The 25,256-nt window shown below is 39.9% G+C and overlaps 1 protein-coding gene across 1 annotated transcript in view; it reads left to right on the forward strand.

Moving 5' to 3' along the window:
- The window catches only part of LOC124862732 (guanine nucleotide-binding protein subunit alpha-13), a 31,051-nt gene that overhangs the window by 2,993 nt on the left and 2,802 nt on the right, over positions 1–25,256 (forward strand). The window contains exons 2-4 of the mRNA XM_047356813.1: positions 10,982–11,211; positions 11,945–11,995; positions 22,223–22,423. Of these exons, the coding sequence (XP_047212769.1) occupies positions 10,982–11,211; positions 11,945–11,995; positions 22,223–22,423 (482 nt within the window). The remainder of the gene's footprint in view (positions 1–10,981; positions 11,212–11,944; positions 11,996–22,222; positions 22,424–25,256) is intronic.

A 25,256-nucleotide genomic window follows, 5' to 3' on the forward strand; every position in this document is an offset into this window, starting at 1 on the left:
AGCATGTCATCTCCTACAGGTTCCAACACATGTTTGCTGACGCCATTCCACATGTACAAATTAATGGGAGCAAATATCGTCACACGCGTGCCTTTGGTTACAAGTTATAGTTCACTTGGGAAGTACAATGTGAAAGCAAACCGCACCAAACAAAAAAAATAAAGTCCGCTTTTGGTCGGGACCAAACTGGTCTTAACGAAATATAGCGTGTTGCTTGGATAAAATGCTGTCTTGGTTTATTGTGACTGGACATGTACAGTACTTTTGGTTTGTAAAGTCATCCATGCCTTTTGACCTTTTCCTCCTTTTCTCATGTTATGGCAACAAACCTGAACGTATTTACTGGAATTTTCTGTGACAGACACAAAGTAAAGCGTCATTGTGAAGTGGAAGGAAAATAATACATAGTCAAAATCTGAAATTTGTGCCATGCATTAGCTTTTAGCGCCTTTATGCGGGTACTTTTAAGCAAAATCCATAGCAGCAAACCTTATCTACAATGCAGCCAGAGTCCAGCTATGACCAATTTAATGAGTCTAGTTCTGTTTCTGGTTAAAAGGTGTTCTGATCAAATGAGACCAAACTTGAACTTTTTGGCCTACATGCAAAATGGTTTGTGTGGTGGAAAACAAACATCGCACATCACCCTCAACAGCTTATGCTCACAGTTAAGCACAGTGGTGGCAGTATCATGCTGTGGGCATAAGGAAGGAAATCTGATCATAGAAGAAGAGATGAGATTGTTTAGATCAAAGCAGGTTAATCTGTTAGTGATTCAGTCAAAGTCCAGACCTAAATCAAGCTAAGAATCCAATAGAGCTACCTTACAAAGAAGAATGGGCAAAAGCTTCATATGTACATAGCTGGTAGAGCCATACCTCTGAAGACTTTGAACTGTAACTACAGTGTAACGTGATTCTACAAAGTATTCACTCAGGGGGCTGAATACAAATGCTTAGTTTCGATTTTTATTTGTAAAAAAGTTTGAAAGCCATGTTTAATTTTTCTTCACTTTTTCAATGATATTCTCATAGTGTTGTGTTCGGATCTGCACTGCAGGATGATATCTGACAGCTGTTCCTTGGCTCTGTCTGCGCTGGTGCAGTGTTTTTAGTTTTGAGTGAGCGCTCCATAGCCTAATTATGTTTAAGGTGAGGGTACCGTGAAATAAATGCTGATTGTCAGATTTTCATTCCAAATATTTCAATAAGCGGCTGAGTTGTTAACTACTATGCTCATTGACCATCTCTGTCTGTTCCAGTGCTGATTGGATTAACATGGTTATGATGTTTGCCAGACCTACTGGAATTAGGCCATCCCCTGCAATATTACATAATGCAGCCTTATAGAAAATCTTTAACATCTTTCCAACAATATCAGAAGTGTTTGTTTCTCTTATATATAAGTATGTGATGCAATTCTAACTTATTTTTTAAACTTGAAATAAAATCTCTTGCCCTAATTCTGTCTAATATAATTTAATATAATATAATTAATGGATCAGATGATTAATGTCTGAAGAAACAAGACATGATGGTAATTTAACAATTTATTCATTTAACACTAGTGTGTGAGAGAACCATGCATGGCCACAATAACCTCCTCATGCCGGTCACTAACTTGGTCACACACTGCTGTGGGACGGCATATACTTTATCATGATGAGATAATGAGACCCTGAGAGCAGAATTCTTGTTACAAAGAATAATTACTTTCATAATAATATTAAAGCTCAACATTTTCCTGTGATCTTCTTGTTTAATGAGGTTTAGTTTGGTAAAATGACCAAAACAAAACAGAGGAAAAAAGGTGGAGTAAACCGAACTGAACAGAGGAGCAGAGCCTGCTGGTGGAGGGGAAGAGAGGAGTGTTGAAAGGTAGATTTGGTCCTGTGGTCACGGTGGGAACAAACAGACACTCCCAGCAGATCAATGCTTTGTTCCCTCTGCTTTCAGCAGCGGCCTGGAATGTGAGCAGCTCTGGTACCTGCTGCAATCAGAAGCTAGAGAGGAGATAGCAGAACACCGCAGAACTTCTCCACAGACGGGGAGCGTTGGAGATGATCATTTAGGCTGATGCTGCTGACATCATCATGTACAATACAGCAAATACTTAGTCACCTCATTTACATCTTTTTTCCATGTATATAGTACTTAGATTATTGTACTTCATCTTGTCTAGTTTGTATTTATAGAAATATTTTTTTTTGAGTTTTACAATTTTTGCCAAATGTATCTTTTGAAAGCATTTTAGTCTGTAAATATTTAAATAATTCTGTTCTATATTGTTTGTAATTTTGTTTACTTTTTATTCATCTTTATTTATTATTGTTTCTATTATTTATTCTCCCTAATATAACCTTACTAGAGGTTCACCTTTAACCTGTCCTGCTGCTGAAACCATTTAATTTCCCCCTAGGAGGATGATAAGGTTTATCTTATGTCTATCTTAATAATTGTATGATTGTTATAGAAGTTTATGTTCTAATTTACGCGACTATTAAGGGGGTGGATCCCTGCGTGATTGAGCCGGTAGTGTTTTATCAATTTAGTTATTAATTGTTCGAAGAATAACTCTCCGTCTTTCTACCATCTTCTCTGCTTAAGACGCTCTTAGACTCACTAAAAGTCCTCCTTGCTATTCTTAACATGTTCACTTTAGGAGCTCTCTTAAGGCCTAAGATGCTTTGTGAATAACTTTTATCTTACCAAGGGAAAATTCTAAGAAAAATCTCAGAATTGGAGAAATTTCAAGATTTTTCTTAGAATGACGTCACTAGGAGCTACTTTTAGTCATAGGGGTCTTTGTGAATACGGACCCTGTTGTGCTTATTTTCCAATTTATTTCATTTTCAGGATTCTCCAGATTTATATACTAAACAAGATTATTAACAGGTCAGGTTTCTTCATGCACTAACATGCTGTTATACATATTAGTTATGCAATACAAGAGTACAATAATGAGTGAAAGTCAGTAACAAGCTTCACTAGTGATTAAATCACCTCATTTAAAATCACAATGAGGAGTGTTATACATTTGTAACCTGAAATGTCTTAGTTGTTTAGTTTTCTCATACACCGACTTGCAAAAGTATTTGATACCCATGAACTTTCCCACATTTTGTCACTTCACAGCCTCAAACGTCAATCTGCTTTATTTGGGTTTGATATGACACATCAACACAAGTATAACTGGGAGCTGGAAGGAAAGTGATGGTTTTCTTTGCTATATTCCCATTACTCGGATACCCCTAAATAGTTTCCAGTCAAACAAACCGTCTTCAGAAGTCACCTAATCAGTAAGTAGAGCCCAGCTGTGGGCTAAATTTATTAGAGATGTTCTGTTTCTGGCCTCAGAGGTTCTGTCTTTAGAGAACATTTGAGAGCAAACAGCACCATGAAGACCAAGGAACACAGCAGACAGGTCAGGGAGAACATTGTGAAGAGAAGAGTTAGGTTCTAAAACAATATCCCAAGCTTTGAACATCTCCCAGAGCTCTGTTCAATCTATCATCTGAACATAAAGAGAGGATGGACCAACTGCAGACCTAACAAGACATGAATGAACACCTAAAAGATTTGGCAGATGGCCACTCATACAGACAAGGGTTCTGCTAGATGTTTTTCCTGTTAAAAGGGAGTCATTCCTCTCCCCCGCCAACACATGCTTGCTCATGAGCAGTATGTGAATCAGTGTTTTGATGCAACTGGTTGGGCTTCCTTAGATGGACAACATTTTACAAATAGGCACTATATGCTGAATTTGAATGCATTCTATTATATAGGATAAAGGGTATAGTATCCAATTAGAATGGATGGGATTGAATTTGAATCTGTTGTGTTGACTTGATTATGTAGTTCTGTAAAGAAATTGGGTCTTGTCCAGTGAAATGGCTTGAGATGGCATTTGTTGTTAATTGGGGCTATGTAGATAAAGTGAATTGAACTGAAAAGTATATTCATGTGCTGTGATTTAAGTCCAGACTTAAATCTAATTAGTCTAGTTTGTATTTATAGAAATATTTTTTTTTTGAGTTTTACAATTTTTGCCAAATGTATCTTTTGAAAGCATTTTAGTCTGTAAATATTTAAATAATTCTGTTCTATATTGTTTGTAATTTTGTTTACTTTTTATTCATCTTTATTTATTATTGTTTCTATTATTTATTCTCCCTAATATAACCTTACTAGAGGTTCACCTTTAACCTGTCCTGCTGCTGAAACCATTTAATTTCCCCCTAGGAGGATGATAAGGTTTATCTTATGTCTATCTTAATAATTGTATGATTGTTATAGAAGTTTATGTTCTAATTTACGCGACTATTAAGGGGGTGGATCCGTGCGTGATTGAGCCGGTAGTGTTTTATCAATTTAGTTATTAATTGTTCGAAGAATAACTCTCCGTCTTTCTACCATCTTCTCTGCCTAAGACGCTCTTAGACTCACTAAAAGTCCTCCTTGCTATTCTTAACATGTTCACTTTAGGAGCTCTCTTAAGGCCTAAGATGCTTTGTGAATAACGTTTATTAGTCTACAGGCCCAGATGTTTTGGAACAACTGTATACCAAGTAGTATCAGTTTTTGTTGGTATGTTAGCAATACATTTTTGAACACTTAAATACATGAATAATAAGTAGCTATAATAGATCACTATCTATGTATGTTTTGGAATTGACTGAGAACTGATCATTGTTCTTGAAGGAGTGTCCCATTTCGCAGTGGAATATATAATCCAGGTTCTGAAGAGAGGTGTTACTATCCTGAAACATATATATACAGGTCCTTCTCAAAATATTAGCATATTGTGATAAAGTTCATTATTTTCCATAATGTAATGATGAAAATGTAACATTCATATATTTTAGATTCATTGCACACTAACTGAAATATTTCAGGTCTTTTATTGTCTTAATACAGATGATTTTGGCATACAGCTCATGAAAACCCAAAATTCCTATCTCACAAAATTAGCATATCATTAAAAGGGTCTCTAAACGAGCTATGAACCTAATCATCTGAATCAACGAGTTAACTCTAAACACCTGCAAAAGATTCCTGAGGCCTTTAAAACTCCCAGCCTGGTTCATCACTCAAAACCCCAATCATGGGTAAGACTGCCGACCTGACTGCTGTCCAGAAGGCCACTATTGACACCCTCAAGCAAGAGGGTAAGACACAGAAAGACATTTCTGAACGAATAGGCTGTTCCCAGAGTGCTGTATCAAGGCACCTCAGTGGGAAGTCTGTGGGAAGGAAAAAGTGTGGCAGAAAACGCTGCACAACGAGAAGAGGTGACCGGACCCTGAGGAAGATTGTGGAGAAGGGCCGATTCCAGACCTTGGGGGACCTGCGGAAGCAGTGGACTGAGTCTGGAGTAGAAACATCCAGAGCCACCGTGCACAGGCGTGTGCAGGAAATGGGCTACAGGTGCCACATTCCCCAGGTCAAGCCACTTTTGAACCAGAAACAGCGGCAGAAGCGCCTGACCTGGGCTACAGAGAAGCAGCACTGGACTGTTGCTCAGTGGTCCAAAGTACTTTTTTCGGATGAAAGCAAATTCTGCATGTCATTCAGAAATCAAGGTGCCAGAGTCTGGAGGAAGACTGGGGAGAAGGAAATGCCAGAAGTCCAGTGTCAAGTACCCACAGTCAGTGATGGTCTGGGGTGCCGTGTCAGCTGCTGGTGTTGGTCCACTGTGTTTTATCAAGGGCAGGGTCAATGCAGCTAGCTATCAGGAGATTTTGGAGCACTTCATGCTTCCATCTGCTGAAAAGCTTTATGGAGATGAACATTTCATTTTTCTGTACGACCTGGCACCTGCTCACAGTGCCAAAACCACTGGTAAATGGTTTACTGACCATGGTATCGCTGTGCTCAATTGGCCTGCCAACTCTCCTGACCTGAACCCCAATGGAGAATCTGTGGGATATTGTGAAGAGAACGTTGAGAGACTCAAGACCCAACACTCTGGATGAGCTAAAGGCCGCTATCGAAGCATCCTGGGCCTCCATAAGACCTCAGCAGTGCCACAGGCTGATTGCCTCCATGCCACGCCGCATTGAAGCAGTCATTTCTGCAAAAGGATTCCCGACCAAGTATTGAGTGCATAACTGTACATGATTATTTGAAGGTTGACGTTTTTTGTATTAAAAACACTTTTCTTTTATTGGTCGGATGAAATATGCTAATTTTGTGAGATAGGAATTTTGGGTTTTCATGAGCTGTATGCCAAAATCATCCGTATTAAGACAATAAAAGATCTGAAATATTTCAGTTAGTGTGCAATGAATCTAAAATATATGAATGTTAAATTTTCATCATGACATTATGGAAAATAATGAACTTTATCACAATATGCTAATTTTTTGAGAAGGACCTGTATATATATTTGAAAAAGTTTTTCAGTTGAAGATGGACAGATCCAATTTACAGAAAAATAGTATTGAGACTGGACAGAAAATTATTGAAAAAACAGCTTAAGACCAATGAAAACCACCACTAGTGTCAGTGGCACTCTGACCCTGGTGACGGATAAAACATTCTAATACCAGTGTGACTGAGACACTTTGAGAACAATCACCAGCTGCATGTGCACTTAAATGCACTGCTGCAGTGCCACATGCGAGCAAATGACCTGTTTTGTTTAGGGGTCGGTTCGTCAATAACATGTTATAATCCCGTATGAGACATTGGGTGTAGGCACTTTATCAGATGCAGTATGGTCTCTATGTTGATCCAGGAGGAGTGATTGCTACAAGTCACTGACTTGTAGCAATCTGCTGGGTTTCCTTAAATAGAAAAATGTTTAACCAATATGAATAATAAACTGAATCTGACTTAAATTGTTTAGTGGGAATTAATTGGAATCTATGTACCTGACTTAAAATGTGTATGATCCGATTGAATTGACTTTGTAAAGTGCCTTGAGACAACGTGTGTTGTGAATTGAAGCTATATAAATAAAACTGAATTGAATTGAATATGAGTTGGGTGGGGGTGGAGGACATATCACCCAGTCTTAATTCATGAGAAACTTTGGGTTAACCATTCTAGCACTTTTATGTCGCTGTACCTGACAGAAAAGAACTTTACTGGCTGTAGGAAAGGACTACAGTACCGGTAGTATTGTCTCTTCTCACTGTGTGTATTGAAGTGTTTGCGCTGACAAACCCATTCCAACAGTTTCCAGTCTGCCAGATAACTTTAAGTGATAGAGATAACTCTGATTGGCTATTCTGTGTATTGTATAATATTTGCAGATAGTCAACATAGTGTTAACTTCTAGGCATGAAGCTTCAAATGCCAGTATAAAATGAGCCACATATTTGTGTTTTTGTTTTCGTACTATTTTGTTCAACAATGATAGATTCATTGAAACTTAAAATCTCACTCACAAAGATGTTTTGGGCAAAATGACGGGAGCTCAAGACGGCACTAAAGTACAACACACCCATATAAGATGTAATGCATTTTAAAACATTAGAGGTCTCTAAACTCTAAGGAACATTAAAACAAGTCAAATAGCATGTTTGGCACTATAACAAATCAATCAGAATATTGGCTCTCACATGTCCAACTACTAAAAATGTTTAATCTGTTTAAACTCACTCACTTTAAATGTAGCGGATTTTAGAGCTGATTTCATGCATGAGACACATCATATTTAAATGCCTTTTTTCCAGCGAGCTCTTGGTGAAACCAATATGGACACATTTTACAAGGGAACATAGTAAGCTCTCACATTTTTACCAAACACATAGGATGTTAAATATTATGGAAGAAGGCCAAGAATTGCATTATTAATGAGGATATACCAGTGTTTTGACACCAACAAAGCAGACACAATCCAGCGCTAGAATACAACATACAATGACTCAAACCTTTAAGGCCCATTGTCAGGAGTATTTAATCACCATGATAAGCTTTCATATAAACTACGTGTCCATTATCAAATGAAAATGGAATAAAATAGCAAAGTAGTTAGATATTCTTTCAGTTGCTCACTTACAACAAAGATTTTAACCAAAATGGACAGTTTGGCTATAGGCCTGTAATTTTCTGCAGGATTGCCCCTCTAAATAACAGTAGAACAAAGGCAGATTTCCAATATGAAGGAATCTCATTTGCATCCAGAGAAAGATAGGAAAGATAAGTACATGGAGGTGCAATAAAACCAGCTGTCTGGTTTAAAGCATATGGCTCCAGGTTGTCTCGGCCAGCAGATTTTCTTATATCCAGATATTTGAGAGCTTTACAGACCACTGAAACTAAAATAATACTAACACTGAAAGACAACTTTAAACATCACAGTGGGTGTGTTACTATCAGAGATATAAATAGAATCATAGTCTAATGGATGTGATGAAATTCTCATTAAAGCACGGAAATGTTTTAACCTTGTTATCAATTTTCCTTTTGTCTCTAATGATGCATGTAGGGAGCTCTGAGCCAATATCACTTCCATCAAGTAATTTAATGGTCATCCAAAATTTGGAAGGGCTATTTAAATATTTTTGAAGTTTTGGAGAAAAAATAATCATTTTCTCCATTTCTTATAGTGTGCATTTGTTACTTTGCTCCATAGAATGTTTCGAGTCTGAGCTAAGTTTTTTTTTGTGTGTGTGTCTTTGGCCCATATCAAATTAATCTGATGAAGTAACTTTGAAAGGTCAATAATAATTCATAAATTGTAAGGGCCTTTAGGGTTGCATGTTTATAAATGACTTTTAGTAAAAAATTTACTTTAGGCAAGAATTACCATGCAGTTTTTACACCTGGAATAAGAAGAGTTTATTGCAGGAAAAGAGATGCAGATTATGAACAAAGCCTGTTCAGAAAAATGTTTCGTTTTACAATAATTTCTGGTTTGGTTTTGAGAGATGTAGTGTTTCTATCTTTAGCACAGACACAGTGGTCACTGATGTCATGGGGAAGCATAGAGACATGTATATTTATGAGGCTGATTTGTCAAAATAAGATCAATTAGGGTCGATTTGAGTGGGCATTTCATAATATTTTGCATTGTTATCGCAATTATGATCTAGTCGCAGACCTAAAAGCACAGTTACCGGAAATATTTATGTTTTTTGCGGCACTAGTGGCGTTTAATTTTCAAATTTTTGCGACTGTAAGCTGACAGAAAATGAGTGGAGGGAGGGGGAAGACATGCAGCAAAGGTTGCCTGGGCAATATACATTATTGCCTTTTAATGTTGTTTTTTAATTATTAATTTTTGTCAGTGATAGATTAGCTACGCCATGTTTCAGATAAGACAATAACATCAGCATCCCCAAATATGAAAGAAAATCCTTCTTGGGTAACAAACTAGAATCATTTAAATGCTTGCAACCACGTCTAGTCCTTGCTTTAAAATCAGCTGAAGTATTTAAACAAATGATGGAGTCAGGGACTGTATTAGATTGTACAATAAAAAGCAACAACCCAATTAAAAACCTGCAGTTCAAAAACAGCCAATCACTAAAAGAATCAACATACTTGTTTTGTAGAATTCTGTTACTAGCAAAAGGAACGAGGTCCTCGGAATTAAATGTCGTGACTAAAGATGAGGTTGGCTCATTAACCTCCTGCACAGAGTCCCCCTCACATGAGCCATCACAGGTTACCTGTGGAGGATGTAATCACTGCATGATCCCGCACATGAGGAGAAGGCAGAACAGGACTGAGAGCAGCCACATGGTTTCTATCAAGAATGAGGCAACAGATCAGACTTCATCTTTGTCCAGTGTCAGACGAATAAGAGCAGGATGCAACAAATAGTAACCTGACTTGTTAACATGGAAAGAAATCAGTTGAGCAGTACTGTGAAGCAAAATACCAATAAATCAAGACTTGTGGATTTCACCACAAAGGTTTCAGAAAGGGTTTTGTCTTGAATTTAGGCCGTTATCATCAAGATGCGTCTCCTCTCCTTTAGCTCGTGAAGTTCACTCTGCTCCTCAGTGGTGCAGAAACAAAAGGTAGACTGGTTGCTAAAGTCAAGAGAAACTGCGTAGAGTAGATCACAGATACTGCAGTGTTCGCTGAGTGCACAGACCATTGGTGTCCACATGACACAATGCAGGTAGTGAAAATAATGGTGGTAATATCATCGCTCATGTGGAAAACACAAACAATAATTTAACAATAAAATGACCTTTTAACTGACCCAGCTTCATGCAACCATTGTTTTGTCTGTGTTAAAGTATGAAGCTTCTGCTTAATGAGCCTTAATGTGCACATTGCTGCCTTCAAACAAGTGTCTCTTGTACTTGACATGTAAATGGACCGCTGATTCTTGACCCGACATGTTGGGTCTTTTGTGTTGGCCCATCCGTTTGCTGTAGCTGCTGTTCTTTCTGCAATGGTGAGAGGTCTGAATATTCCACACTGCACTGGGGGAAGCTGGAAGCTGAAGAAGCCCTGCAAGGTAGCTTTGAGGCTACAGACTGGGATGCACTGTGCCAGCCACATGGAGAGGACATCAATGACTGAATGTGTTACCGACTATATAAACTTTCGTGTGGATCCCCACCAGAATGGTGAGATGCTACCCAAATAACAAAACCTGGATCACCAGTGGCCTGACGGACCTGTCTAACAAGAAAAAAAGAGGGAATTATTGAGGACCATACAGAAGCCACTTAAAGTCAGCATTTAAAATACAATAGATTTGGCACACACTGCAAGAAACACGATCTGTCCTCAAGATGTGTCAAGAACAGGCTGCCAGAACTCCTTAACCAGGGCTGCATCCATAATGATGTCATTGTGTTCTTGCAGCCTTGGGATAGAGAATACATTTCCCTGTTACTGTGCAGTATATATAGGCCTTCAGAGATCGAGGGCAGCATTGAGATCACCAACATACCACTTCCAGTGCTTAACTCATCTCAGCATCTGTTCTTTATTTCCACCCTACTGTAAATTTGCTTAGGGGCCACAGTTCCACAGTATATTCCTAAAACATGTTTTCTCTTCTGTAGGTATCCGAGTGTTGGTGGATGCGCGGGAAAAGCTTCACATCCCGTGGGGCGACCCGTCCAATAAGCAGCATGGTGACAACATGATGGCGTTTGATACCCGCGCTGCAATGGCCCATGGTCATGGCATGGTGCAGACCAAAGTATTCCAGCACTACCTGCCATCTATCCGGGCACTGTGGGCCGACCAAGGCATCCAGAATGCCTACGATCGGCGCAGGGAGTTCCAGCTGGTAAGTGGGAAACACATTGAGCTGGAACAGCTTTTAATTAAGAAAACATTTTTTATTTTTTTTTATTTTTGGAACCTTGTGGAGGGGGGGCAGAGCTGTACAGGGTAACGACGGCACCCTGACTGCTATTTGGTACTGGGATCAAATCCTTAAACCCAATGTTAAATGGTAAATGGACTGAATTTATTTAGTGCTTTTCTAGTTATACTGACCACTGAAAGTGGTTCTACTGAGAACAAATTGGACTAGTCTGATGGAACAGTTCTTCAGTTTATATTTCTCTGTGACTTCAGATTAAGCCCTCTGTGGGTCAATAATTCTCATTTTGATCAAATGATGTTGCATCCTTTTGTTGCTAACACATTATCCATTCCATATCAGTATGGATATCAAGCAGGATATGTTTCTCATCAAAATCTGATGTGTTCTCAAGGTGTTCCTTTAATTTTCTTGAGCGGTATCAAACTGTCCTGAGTCAGACCTGCTCTGTTAGGCTTTTCTGACTTTTTAAATCCTTTATGTAACATTTATATTTATTCTGCTTTCTGTTCCCTACATCCTGGCCCAGACTTTCAGAGCTTTGTTTTTACAGTGAGTTTGTTTTCCCTTTAAGCCAGGCTGGAGGCATGACAAAGTCACATCACCGAAGCCTTCTTTCCTGTAAAGATGAGAGGTTTTTAAAGTTCTGTTTCATTTCGGACTGAACTGTTCTCCTTTCTCTTCCTCTCCTCAGGGCGAGTCAGTCAAGTATTTCCTGGATAATTTAGAAAAGCTCGGACAGTTGGTAAGTCCCACCCACACAACACTAAGAACCCCCCACTCCCACTGAGCAGGATGGCTGATGGAGTAGATGGGTGTGATAAAACTCAACTGCTTTGCTGGAAAGAGAAGTGAAAGTGCTGTCTTCCTGTACTTTGTTTCTGTGTGAACCTTGCTACTACTGCTTAGGGACAGGCCTCTGACTTGTGGGCTTACAGATAGAGGAACCATACACTTACTGGTGTGAAAAATGTGTTGACAATCCCATCAGTCAGGAAGTTTTACATAACAGAATAAGAACAACAGATGCAGTCATGCAGAAAGAGATAACGTGCTCTGTGATGGCTTTTAGGACAAATAATTAACAAACCGTGATGGGGAATCTAGAGCCAGCAGATGTTTCCACGTTCCTGTGATCTATCATTTCCTCTGCTGAGAAATGAATAGGAAGTGGTACACCTCCCAGTAGTTATAATAATGGGGACCTGTCTTTGACTCGTATGGACTCTGCCTGAGTCTGTTTTATGTGACGTTATCAGGAGGTTATTTGGGCACGCTCGCACCATGTTAAGGAGCATTTATTCCCACTAAGCGTTCTGTCGTCAAGTGCTGCTAACTAGGCATCAGCAGGTATCGCTATGACAACCCTTGTAGAAAATATTAGGGTTTCACACTAATTACCCAAACAATTAAAACAAAACAGGTCCAACAGGATTTAAAATCTTTGTTTGAAACTGTAAAGCAGCAAGTATTAATATGGCTGCTAAAATAACATTGATTTTTACAAGCGGGGGCGTTTTTAGGGTCTCAAAACATTGGGGGCTTTAGCCCAATTCCAAAATATTTAGATTTCAATAAGACAATTTATAGGTAATTTAAAATTAAAATAATATAGGACATATTGTACCAGTTCTCTGTCTCGGCTGGTTTTAGACTGAAAACCCAAAACCCATTTTGCTGCCGGTCGTGGCAGATGGCCGCTCACACTGAGCCTGGTTCTGGTTCTGCTGGAGGTTTCTTCCTGTTAAAAGGGAGTTTTTCCTCTCCACTGTCGCTACATGCATGCTCAGTATGAGGGATTGCTGCAAAGTCAACACCAGTGACTGTCCACTGTCTCTACATGCTCATCCAGGAGGAGTGAATGCTGCAAGTCACTGACTGGATGCAATCTGCTGGGTTTCCTTAGATAGAAAAACTTTTTATCCAATTTGAATAAATAACTGAATCTGACTGAACTGTTCAATGATTAGGATTAATTAGAATGTATGAACCTGACTGTTGTGAAGAACCTTGAGACGACATGTGCTGTGAATTGGTGCTATATAAATAAACTGAATTGAATTGAATTGAATTTAATTTAATTTAATTGAAAAAAATAATGACGCATTTTGAGGTATTTCAAAAAGAACTTACTGGTAATCTGAATTTTTGCTGACAAAGGTTTTTTTAAAACTCAGAGATGTTTACTATGGACCAGATAAATATACTTCTTTTGTCATCTACATAAATTACCTTTTTAGACTTTACATTCTCATCAGTGTTCCACTCATGAGGCTCCATTGTCTTTATTCTTCTATTTCAAAAAAGGAAAGTGGTATAAAGCTGATTTTCCTAAATCTTAGTCAAATGGTAAAATCCTAAAACACACTTATTTTATTATGCCAAGAGCTTTTGAAACATTTTATTAAAATTGTTCCTTCTTTTATGAACCTGTTCTCTTTTATCACCATCTTTTCAGCCCTTCATTCCACTTCTAAAGAAATCTGGCTGCCAAAAATAATAAAAGAAACATTTTCCAACACAGTCTTTTGTTCTGCACTGAGCATGTGAGACATTAGTGCAGTTCTTACTATCAAACACTTTGAGAGGAAAGGGTGTTAAGTTGTGTTGTTTAAAATATAGCATAGAGCCTCATCCTGGACCTTATCAGTACTAATATTACAGTTATTAATAACTGTATACATATGGTATGTATGTCTCACCTTCAGTAAAACTGTATCCTTGTTTAATTAGTTTAGTCTATATAATATTACATGTGTAATTCAGAAAAATAAAATAGTTAACAAATCAATGGTCCACCTGTGATTAATTGATATGATTTATTTCTTAATTATACTGTATCTTTAGACCCAGAGCTGTATGTTTAGAATCAGCACATAATATATGAAAGAGAAGAGGGAGGCTTTGTACTTTCTACTACATCTTACTGACAGGAGGAGATAATTTCCTGGTTTATTGAGCACCACTTTTTTCTGTCTACATGTAGAACTGGACTATAAGACCGGCTGCAGCCATGAGATGTAATGTGATGATCTCAAGGACCTTTAAATGTGTTCAGATACGTTGGGATTAAATGCTTTTATTTTGACTGAAGTAAAGGACCAGATATTTTCACATTATGATGCAAATCCAGCTAGAAGCTCACAGAGAAGGTTGCTGCTGTTTTCTATCACAGATCATTTACCTTCACCTGTAGCTCAGGTGAAAGTCCCTCATCATGACCCTGAAGATGCTCATTAGAGTGAACCTCCACCTCATGTCTTGCTGGGTGAATCAGTGATTAGCTGTAACTTACAATTAACCCATTCCGAGTCCGCATTCAGGTTTTACCGTTATCTTCGCCTGGGTTATACCGCTCTGCTTTCGCCTGTTCCTGAACACACATGCACCAGGCTCTCCCGCTCTCCGGTTGGCTCCACGGTTGCTCTGCAATGATCCCTGTTCGAGGCGCTCAGTGTAACTTTTCACGTAATGAAGGAGGCAGGACGACCTGGAATAAACTGCTGTTCCGTCTTGGGCTGTGCGCATAGTTGCACGTTCGTGGTGCCGCGAGTGCGCAAATAGCTATTTTTTGTCTTCTCCTTTTAACTCATTGTCAGGTTAGGTGGAGCAGGACATGATTATATGGAACACAATTGAAAAAATCGGATTGTTTTTGGATAAAAATGTGAAGTCCAATACCATTTTGTGGCTGCATCTTTTTAAAACTTCTAAATTTCTTCTATCAAGAAGTCCGGGGCTATTCAGAAAACATCCGGGGCTTCCGCCCCGGAAGCCCAGGTCTAGCTACGCGCCTGGTTACAAGTATAATAATGTGAATGTTGATCGTCCTTTAAGGCACATTTCCACTGATAAGGAAGACACCCTTTTCAGTCATATATGTTAAAATGACCTGAGGCTTATATTTTCTGCTAACTTGAGCAGTAATAGATTTGACATGTCTGTTTACAGCCATTGTGAGAAAAGAGGGGGGAATATTTTGGGGTTTTAGACAGTTTATGGTGTAAGAAATCTGTGAGAAAAACACCCATCTTGTGAAGGGCTGCTGCTGCTGCTTTGTGTGCCTAATGCACTTTGGGACACATCTCCTGGGCTTTACATGTAAAATATCCGTAATTGCTAGAACCTTCATCTGACTCTGGAAGACTAGGATTTAATCCTGACCTGAGCTGTCTTTCCTCTCACCTCTAAATAGAACATCGAGGTCATCATCAATGAAATCCCTGTAGAATTTGTCAGTTACACCTCTCCATGGACTTAGTGGTGACTCTGTGGAGGGCAAAGTTTGCAGAAGTACGACAGCAGCTGGAATCCCCAGCAGGGTGTGATCGTGGCGCTTCCATGTTCACCTGCTGGTCATCACTACCAGACAAGTGCAAGAACATGGCACAAGACTTATTGACAGTATGGCTCTATATGTCTGTGTGAGTAGATCTTCTCACATGAAGAGTGCCTAGCGCCTCCCATCGTGGTCTGACTGCTGGACACCCAGAGACCTGTGTGCTCCTTAATGTTGCCAAGTTTGGTCCGCAGAGACCAGAATTGGCCAATACAGAGCTGGGGCAGGGATCTCATTAACAGGTATGTCCCTGCATTATCTTCATGTTGGCCCAGTTTATTTTTTCTCATCATTGTTGTGAAGAGAGCATCAATACTATTTGTATTTTCTGTTCTATCGTTCCTTTGCTATTATGGTGGTCTAAAGTGTTCTTTTTTTTTATATCTGATGTGCACTTTGCCAACATCTGTCAATAAATATAGTTCTATAAAGTTGTTGACTATAGTGTATAAATGTTAATATTCAGTCTTATTAAAACATTTATTGTTAATGCAAAGGTTGATTTGGCGCATTGACTTCTGAGAAACATTTTAGATGGCACTTATAATCAGAAAGGTTGCTGACCCTGGATATATATATATTATATACTGTAAATATTTCCCTACCCTTTCTACGCCGTTAAAAAAACAACCACACTGCTGGCATTTCTTCTCTGCCCTAAACATCCCACAATCCTACGTTGCATCACTATCACATTCCTAAACAAATACCACATGGCCAACCCACTCCTCCTCCTAAAACACACACACACACTCAAACGACAACAAGATAGAAATAAACATTAGTTGTTAATATTGGCCCAGCTTTATATATCAGACTGATATCGATATGCTAAATCATGACTCATGTCAGCCAAATCTGATATTATTGCCGATATATGGTGCATCTCTAGTGGAAACACCTAGAGTTTCCACATCCAGATGCTTCATATTTTCTGAATCCAGAAAACTCTTTCTAACAGTTAAATTTGTTTTTGTTGTAAGCAAGGGAAAAATTGGAGCAGTCATCTTTCAACCTGCTGACCAGCAGTGCTCAGCACCAGGTGGGGGGCATGCTTCAAACAGTAAGATAGGAAATTCTTGAGGTTTTGAACCTGTACCTTTTTTAAAACCTTGGTCATAGCTTGCTGGCAGTCCAGTAAACCGTTGGTGATATTTCAGCCTTGGATGTACTAATTACCTGTTACCATAACGATTAGTTGCCTCCTTTCGGTTTCTTTTGAGCTTTATTTTCTTTCCCAGCTGTATTAGTGTCCTGGGGCTTTTCTCTTCAATAGGAACCTGTCTGAGTTTCTGACACCATGTAGCCCAAAGAACAGGATAACTGCAGTGTGTTTTTTTCCATTACTCGGAGTAAAGGGAACATCCTTTGACGAAAGATCAGATTTATTTTTTTGTATTTTCTGGGATTAAAAAGCCATGAAGGAAATGTATATATCCCGTGAAACCCTGTTCCTCTGCATCAGACTTACAATGCTGAGCTAAATCAATCCACCAAAATGGCAGACAGACAACATAGTTAAGCTTTCTGAGGTAGTGGTGGTATTTACAGCATGATCCTGACCTCTGTCCTTTACGACTACAAAGCTAACAGAAAGGGGCTGGGAGTGATTATTGTCCTTTGTTGTTTATTGTAAGGCTGAATGAAAAGACGAATGAATTTACTCGATAACCGTTAGCCAGCCAGTTAAGAGCAGAGCACTGTTCTGGGTCTCCATGCTATTCTCTGCTCTGTCCCTTTCTCCTTGATGTTTGATTCAAGAGTAACATGATGGATTGCTTGTGTCTGATAGAGAAGTTGTAGCATGTTTATCTGCTTATCATAGATTTGCAAGCAAAATAAAAATCTATGATTTATGGATGGTAACTAAAAAACATCCCAACCCCTTCATACATCTCACTGGGCTACCAACATAGGCCTCCTTGCAATGTTATCTCTCATATCTGGTAGGGAGGAGTTTTCACATTCAGGTTAAAAATGCAGCTCTAGATGAGATAAAAATGTGTTTTTATGTTCCTTTGTCCAAATGTAACAATATTTTAGAAGAGTGTTCATTAGATATGATCTTCAACGCGTTCAGTTCCAAAACAAAGCAGGCATTTAGCTGCTCAGTTAAAAAATAAGTACATTTGAATGGCAAACATCTGCAAAACCAAACCATAACTCATAATCTAAGAGAAATAAAAATCCCTCTGACCAATAATCAGACCCCACAGATGCTAAATAGACCCCACAATTACCTGCCAAACACAAACTAAATGAAAACAGTTGATGCAGTATGATGGCGCATATATGAGCCAAGCACCAAAACATCAGACATGTTAAGTAACTGAAAGAGCTGCCTTTTAAACACATGAAGAGTTTGAGAAAGCATTCTTTGTTGGCTACTGTTTGTGTACACTGCAGCATAGAAATGAGAATAAAAGCTGTTTAAAAAACCTCCCAAACACAAACCCACTAAACCAACAGCTGACACAGTAATATCCTACATCACAGATACAAGCCGAACAGAGACACAGGGCAGTGTCCAGAGAAGAGATACTCGAACAGCAGCCTATCAACACGCTACGTTTTGTTACAGAGAGTAGTACGTTTAAGCTTAAATTATATACTGTACTAATGGGAAAGAGAACTTTGATCAATGATCAGTATTAAACCAACTTGATAATGAAAATAAGCAGCAGAAAGAATCAGAGAGATCAGAAAGAAAGCCGTTTAACAGCTGAGCAAATCACTTGGAACCAAATTACTCAGCCTTTGATGATGGCAGTGATAATAAGGTCCATCATCCTTTTATCAGTTTATCAGCAAAACCACAGCATCTATTAAACCTGAGCAGTTTGAATGACCTAACATCTTCTTCAGTTTGACTTTGTGCTAATGCATTTGTGGCCGATGCATTCAGAGGCATTAAGAGCTTTCTGCGAATTGGATCCAGGTGAGCAGAAGTTGCAGTCGAATTTTATACTGGAGTACTGGTGATATTGTCACATGTGGCACAAAGGCAATATATAGCCTAAGCCTCTACACAACAAGGCTCCTTAAACTACGTTACATTTCTTTGTCTGACCTCAGTAACTACGGACCAATGGAACGATCTAATGATCACAGTGTGGCTGAGGGAGGTTCCAACATTTCATTCATTTTTTTAGACCTTTTTTTAAGATGTGGGAAAGCTGGTGGAGCAGCATCAGGTTTAGAATTTGTGGTTTGTACTCCCTTCGCTCATTTAGAATGAGCTTTATGGATTGTTGTTGATTCTATTAAATGGTTAACAAAGCAGGCTGAACAAACCGCATGGACGTTTAAGGAATTTCAGCTGATATTTGGATTCCATTTTTAAAAAATAAGACAAAAACGAGTGCTGATAACGATCACTTATTAAATAGGTAGCACTGGTTTGTTTCCTCTATGAAGAGTAACGTTGAAGCTTTTCTGTGTTGCCCACTGATTTAGAGCTGGTTAGATCAGAATTGAGTTGTATGAACCAGGCCAGTGGGGTGTGTACGAGTGTGAGTGGGTGCTGGTGGGGAGGTGCTGGTTATTCCAGCATTGTGGCTGTTAGGAATAACCTTAATTATTATGCTCAGAGCTGTTTTTCCCATTTATACTATAGTAAAATAAAATATAAGTTCTATTGTTTCCCTTTTGTTACAATACGATAAGAATGCTCATAAACATACAGTACAAGGAGAAATAGCCCAAGGGTTGTTATGAATGACCTGAAGCTGGGGCACTGGGTTTGATAGTAGAGCAGCTGGTATAACTGGGTTGATTAGAAACCTACAGCACAATTAGATTAAATATGGACACCCGCTACTACACAATCTAACAGATAGACACCACAATGGTGACACATAGTCTACTGATAATCACTGAGGGAGGGAACATCCATTACATTAGAGTGCCAGATATAAAACTACATGTGACCTTCTATCGAGGCTCTTCGTCATCCTCTAACAGACGGTGACGGTCCGAGACGGGAGCCTCAGCACTGATCTCTGTAATCATTCCTCTGCCTAATTTAGATTAAAAAGAGCTAAAAGTTAGAAACTGTATTAGAGTCGTTCATTTAAGAGTCTTTAGATAGAAGTGGTGACTGTTTCCGGGGTCCAAGGACCGGTGGAGCTCCATGGCGTCTGACCGCCAGCAGGGTGCGGTAGCTTTGGACACCTGCTGAGGTTGGTATAGCCTTCCTGTTATCTACAGAAATCTCACTCTCTGCAGCAGCAGACATGCCTGTTTAACAGCATTTCCTTTCTAGTAGCTTCTTACACCTCTGTGATCGTTCTTCATGAGAGGGCATTCTTGATATTTATCTGACTGGGAAAGTAGAAACAAAGAAAAGGCACCAGTCTGTAAGTCTTCAGTCCTCATTAACAACCTGATTTTTCAGTTTGATTACCAGTCAAGCTGTAAGGACTTAGTCTGGGCCAAACTGGATCACCAACAGGACAACGGTCCCAAACACAGCAGCAAATCTAAACAAAAAGAATCAAGGTGCTAAAATGGCCCATTCAAAGTCTAAAGTGATCTGATGGGACCATCAGAGGACTGTGCAGAAACTTCAGTGACAATTCCTCCACAATGTAAGAGAGTCAGAACAAGAGCAGTTTGTTTCTGCAATGAGTGTAGCACACAGGTATAAATGGTTACCATGTTGAGGCCACAGCTCATACACACTGTTACTGTGGGACTACATTCTGCATTTGACCTGATCATTTTATAATCGCATAAACAACTTTGTGTGTTTAATGACAGAGCAGATGCAAATTGTAATTTTAAAATATAATTCTAATTGTGTGAAGGTTATGAATTACTGCTTTTATTACCCTTTCATCGTGATGCCTCTGCATTCAGAAGTTGAAGAGAAGCAGTACACACCAAAACATGACATTTGTAACCTAACCTCCTGGAGTCATGCAAACCCACAACATATTAAACTTCATCAAGTGCTTTTATGCTGTCTGCTGCAGCTAGGATGCATCTTCTATCTGCTGACCTTTTCCCACTGTTTGATTCCTATAACACATCAATCCACTCCTGATCCACCTTTTAAACCCCCCAGGAACCTACTCTTGACACAGAAATATAATAGAATTATCCTTTATTGTGCTATTATGGGGAACGTCGGGTGTTCGAGCAGCAAAGGGATGGGCAAATGGACACATGCAGATACCCACAGAGGTAAAAAACATAAAATAATAAAAATAAGAACAAGAGACTGCACAGTTAGGGAAAAAATTGCAGCATAAGTAAAAAATACGGTATATTTATTAAGTAGTAGTTCATGGAGCAGTGTAGAGTGAACAGGAGCGTTACCAGCACAGCTCCCTGCGGGGCCCCTGTGAAGCAGACCAGCCTGTCAGAGACACAGCCCCCGTGTCCTCACATGCTGCAGGTGGCCAGTGAGGTCCCAGTATCCACTGGAACAGATAGTGGTCCACTTCTGACAGCTCCAGCTTGTCCCCCAGAAGCCTAGGCTGGATGGTATTAAAAGCACTGGAGAATTCACGTGTCAGTCAGCATATTTAAACTGCTCTCTCTGTAGCCTCTCTGAAGCTGGGTTCACATTCACTTTGTTGACAAGGGATCTCACATTTCCCATGATGATGGACGTAATGAAGGGCCCGATGCCGGTAAAGGTCCAGCCTCTCTTCCTATCAGCAAAGCAGAGCTAACGAGAGCCAATAGCTGGTCTCTGATGTAAACAGGAGGTATAGCCTCTTATGCAGTCCCCAAACACAAATGCTGTCAAATAAGAAAAAACCAGGTTTTCCACAAAACAGTCTGCTCCATAATGCCTGCAAGATGGTGAACAAACAGGAACATATAAAGATAGATTTAATAAAAAAAACTCTGGAAAGAGTGGGAGCTGTCTGGTTGACGTGGCGCCGGCAGTTTATTGTTTACCATCTCTTTGCAAATGCTGCTGCTGTGTGTAGGGACCCACTGAGATCTAAAGTGGACTACTCCATCCTGGTGCTGGTACTGATCGTTGTCAGTGTTTGCACTGTTTTTTTCCAGACAGATCTTTGTAGACACTGTGAGCCCCTCCAACTGTAGGAATTATGTGGAGAGCGATTTCCATCGTGTTCCGGTCCAACTTACGGAGAACTAGCTGAACGATACTCTTTCTCTGCTCCCGCCTCTCATTTGTTTGTGCTGTGGAATGTCAGGAATGCAGAGCGTCAATTGGGGATGTCCCCAAAGCAGCAGCAGCAGTGTGCATGCTGATTTGGTCTAACTAGCAATGCTCTTCATCGGATGGGTTGTGGTCCTTTAGAAGGTCTTTGTTCAGACGACGTTATGTCTGAGCAGGGTTCATTCTGTATGTGGGCAGCACAGACGAGAGAGATGAGATCAGTGCTCATTTTCAGGCCGTCTCTGGGGGATGAATTAGAAAGACCTCTGATCTGATGTAGAACAGAGTGCAGATTGAGTACTGTTACTGACTGCTTTGGACCAAATGCTGCAGACATTTAATGATCAGTAGAATTAATGGCTCGAGTGGAATGTGTATTTAGCTGCTTGTTATAGTTTTACAGCTGATCATCATCAATCCAACAATAAAAACGACATCATTCATTATTTATATCCATCTCAGGTCTAAGTGCACTAATCTTCTTACAGGAGTACCTCCCCAGCCAACAGGACATCCTACTGGCCAGAAAACCCACCAAGGGTATCCACGAGTACAACTTTGAGATTAAGAATGTGCCCTTCAAAATGGTGGACGTCGGCGGCCAGCGCTCTGAGAGGCGACGCTGGTTCGAATGCTTTGACTCGGTCACTTCAATCCTCTTTCTCGTCTCTTCTTCTGAATATGATCAGGTAAGTGTCTTATTTCAATCAAGTTGAAGGCAGGGTATGGGACATTTTAAGTAAGTGCTTGTCCTGTTATTTCACAGAATGAGCCAAAACTCAAGTTTTTTTAACGTCTCAGTTCAGTGTCACCTAGTATGATTTTAAGGGTCTGTTTGGATGTCTCAATAATGGCATGAATATAGTTTAATCACAGTTGCTGTAATTCATGAAGAGGGGTGATTACTTTTTCACATAGTGCCAGACTGGTTTGGATAACCTTTTACCTGAATAAATGAAATCTGAATTTGAAAACTGCTTTTGTATTTGTCGGAGGTGTGGACTGAGTCATGTGACTCAGAATTGATTCAATGACTTTAGACTCAACTTGATAAAACCACATAAGACTTGGGACCTGAACTGTTTCACTTAAAAAGACTTGAGCTCTTAAAGCAAACAGATGGTGTGTTTCAACAGAACTTTACCAGGTGTGTCCTCCTCCGGTTGCTGCAACTAGCTTGCTGCACGGACCGTGTTTTTTACCTGCTTTTCTCCTGCGTCCTAAGATGAGAACGGAGTCTCTGACCGTCCTGTCATCCATCTATTGGGGAGACGTATGCAAAGTGGGAAAAAAGGCAACATGTTGGCTACTATTCAGCACAGCTCTGCATAATAATGTTATGGCACCTTCAGTAAGATTTTGAATGCAGACAGAACCCAGTTTCTCTGGGTCAGTCCTTAATTACAAGCCTGGAGACAGCTGTCAGCGCCGGTATCTATATTAGGTACGGAATGCCAGAACCTTTGGGGCATGGTGTTGGGTGATGGACCCAAGGCAAAGTTCTCCAAGATACAAGAACCCTTGATGTCTTCCCTGAAGTCATAATGGAAGTGATTTTTCTCAATACTACAGGTCCTTCTCAAAAAATTAGCATATTGTGATAAAGTTCATTATTTTCCATAATGTCATGATGAAAATTTAACATTCCTATATTTTAGATTCATTGCACACTAACTGAAATATTTCAGGTCTTTTATTGTCTTAATACGGATGATTTTGGCATACAGCTCATGAAAACCCGAAATTCCTATCTCACAAAATTAGCATATCATTAAAAGGGTCTCTAAACGAGCTATGAACCTAATCATCTGAATCAACGAGTTAACTCTAAACACCTGCAAAAGATTCCTGAGGCCTTTAAAACTCCCAGCCTGGTTCATCACTCAAAACCCCAATCATGGGTAAGACTGCCGACCTGACTGCTGTCCAGAAGGCCACTATTGACACCCTCAAGCAAGAGGGTAAGACACAGAAAGACATTTCTGAACGAATAGGCTGTTCCCAGAGTGCTGTATCAAGGCACCTCAGTGGGAAGTCTGTGGGAAGGAAAAAGTGTGGCAGAAAACGCTGCACAACGAGAAGAGGTGACCGGAACCTGAGGAAGATTGTGGAGAAGGGCCGATTCCAGACCTTGGGGGACCTGCGGAAGCAGTGGACTGAGTCTGGAGTAGAAACATCCAGAGCCACCGTGCACAGGCGTGTGCAGGAAATGGGCTACAGGTGCCGCATTCCCCAGGTCAAGCCACTTTTGAACCAGAAACAGCGGCAGAAGCGCCTGACCTGAACCCCATAGAGAATCTGTGGGATATTGTGAAGAGAACGTTGAGAGACTCAAGACCCAACACTCTGGATGAGCTAAAGGCCGCTATCGAAGCATCCTGGGCCTCCATAAGACCTCAGCAGTGCCACAGGCTGATTGCCTCCATGCCACGCCGCATTGAAGCAGTCATTTCTGCAAAAGGATTCCCGACCAAGTATTGAGTGCATAACTGTACATGATTATTTGAAGGTTGACGTTTTTTGTATTAAAAACACTTTTCTTTTATTGGTCGGATGAAATATGCTAATTTTGTGAGATAGGAATTTTGGGTTTTCATGAGCTGTATGCCAAAATCATCCGTATTAAGACAATAAAAGACCTGAAATATTTCAGTTAGTGTGCAATGAATCTAAAATATATGAATGTTAAATTTTCATCATGACATTATGGAAAATAATGAACTTTATCACAATATGCTAATATTTTGAGAAGGACCTGTATGTTCAATATACCCGCCTCTCCATCATGTCCAACAGGTGGGTCGCCCACAGAAAATGAGTTGTCAACTTGTGGTTCTGATCCGTTTCAAAGGACGGATTAATCACATCTAAACTGGGGGCGGTAATTAAACGGAACCCTTCCTTACATCATTTGATTGGGATTGGGTCTAACATACAAGTTGAAGGTTTAGATGAATGTAATGTTTTGAGAAAGCTGAACTGGATCAGAACTGTCCAAACACAGATCAGGTTCTAGAGTTTTGTCTAATGCTGTCACTTACTGAAGACAAAGCAATCAATATGACTGCTTTGATCCAACCCATCCCATAGCAGCTTTGGCTGTATGTTTAGGGTGGTTGTCCTGCTGGAAGGTGGACCTCCACCTCAGTCCCAAGTCTTCTGAAGTTTCTAGAAGGTTTCCTGCCAGGATTGTCCTGGATATAGCTCCATCCATATTCCTATCATCTTACCAGCTACCTTGTCCCTGCTGAAGAAAATCACCTCCACAGCATGATGCTGCCACCACCATCATGGGAATTTTGAGTTTTAGTTTTGAAGGGCTGTGTTATCTTGTCTCCACATAAAGCTTTTTGCATGTGGGCCAAATAAGTCCACCATGTTTGTTGTCTCCTTCATGCTTTGTGACAAACTGCCAACAGGACTCTTTGTGGCTTTTTCTATACCACGAGTCTTATTGCCAGAAAAAACTGAAGAGCTCTTATGATTTTCCTTTAATTTCACTGGGATGCACTACCACTGTGT

Source organism: Girardinichthys multiradiatus, chromosome X, assembly GCF_021462225.1.
Source record: "Girardinichthys multiradiatus isolate DD_20200921_A chromosome X, DD_fGirMul_XY1, whole genome shotgun sequence".
NCBI classification, from domain to species: Eukaryota; Metazoa; Chordata; class Actinopteri; order Cyprinodontiformes; family Goodeidae; genus Girardinichthys; species Girardinichthys multiradiatus.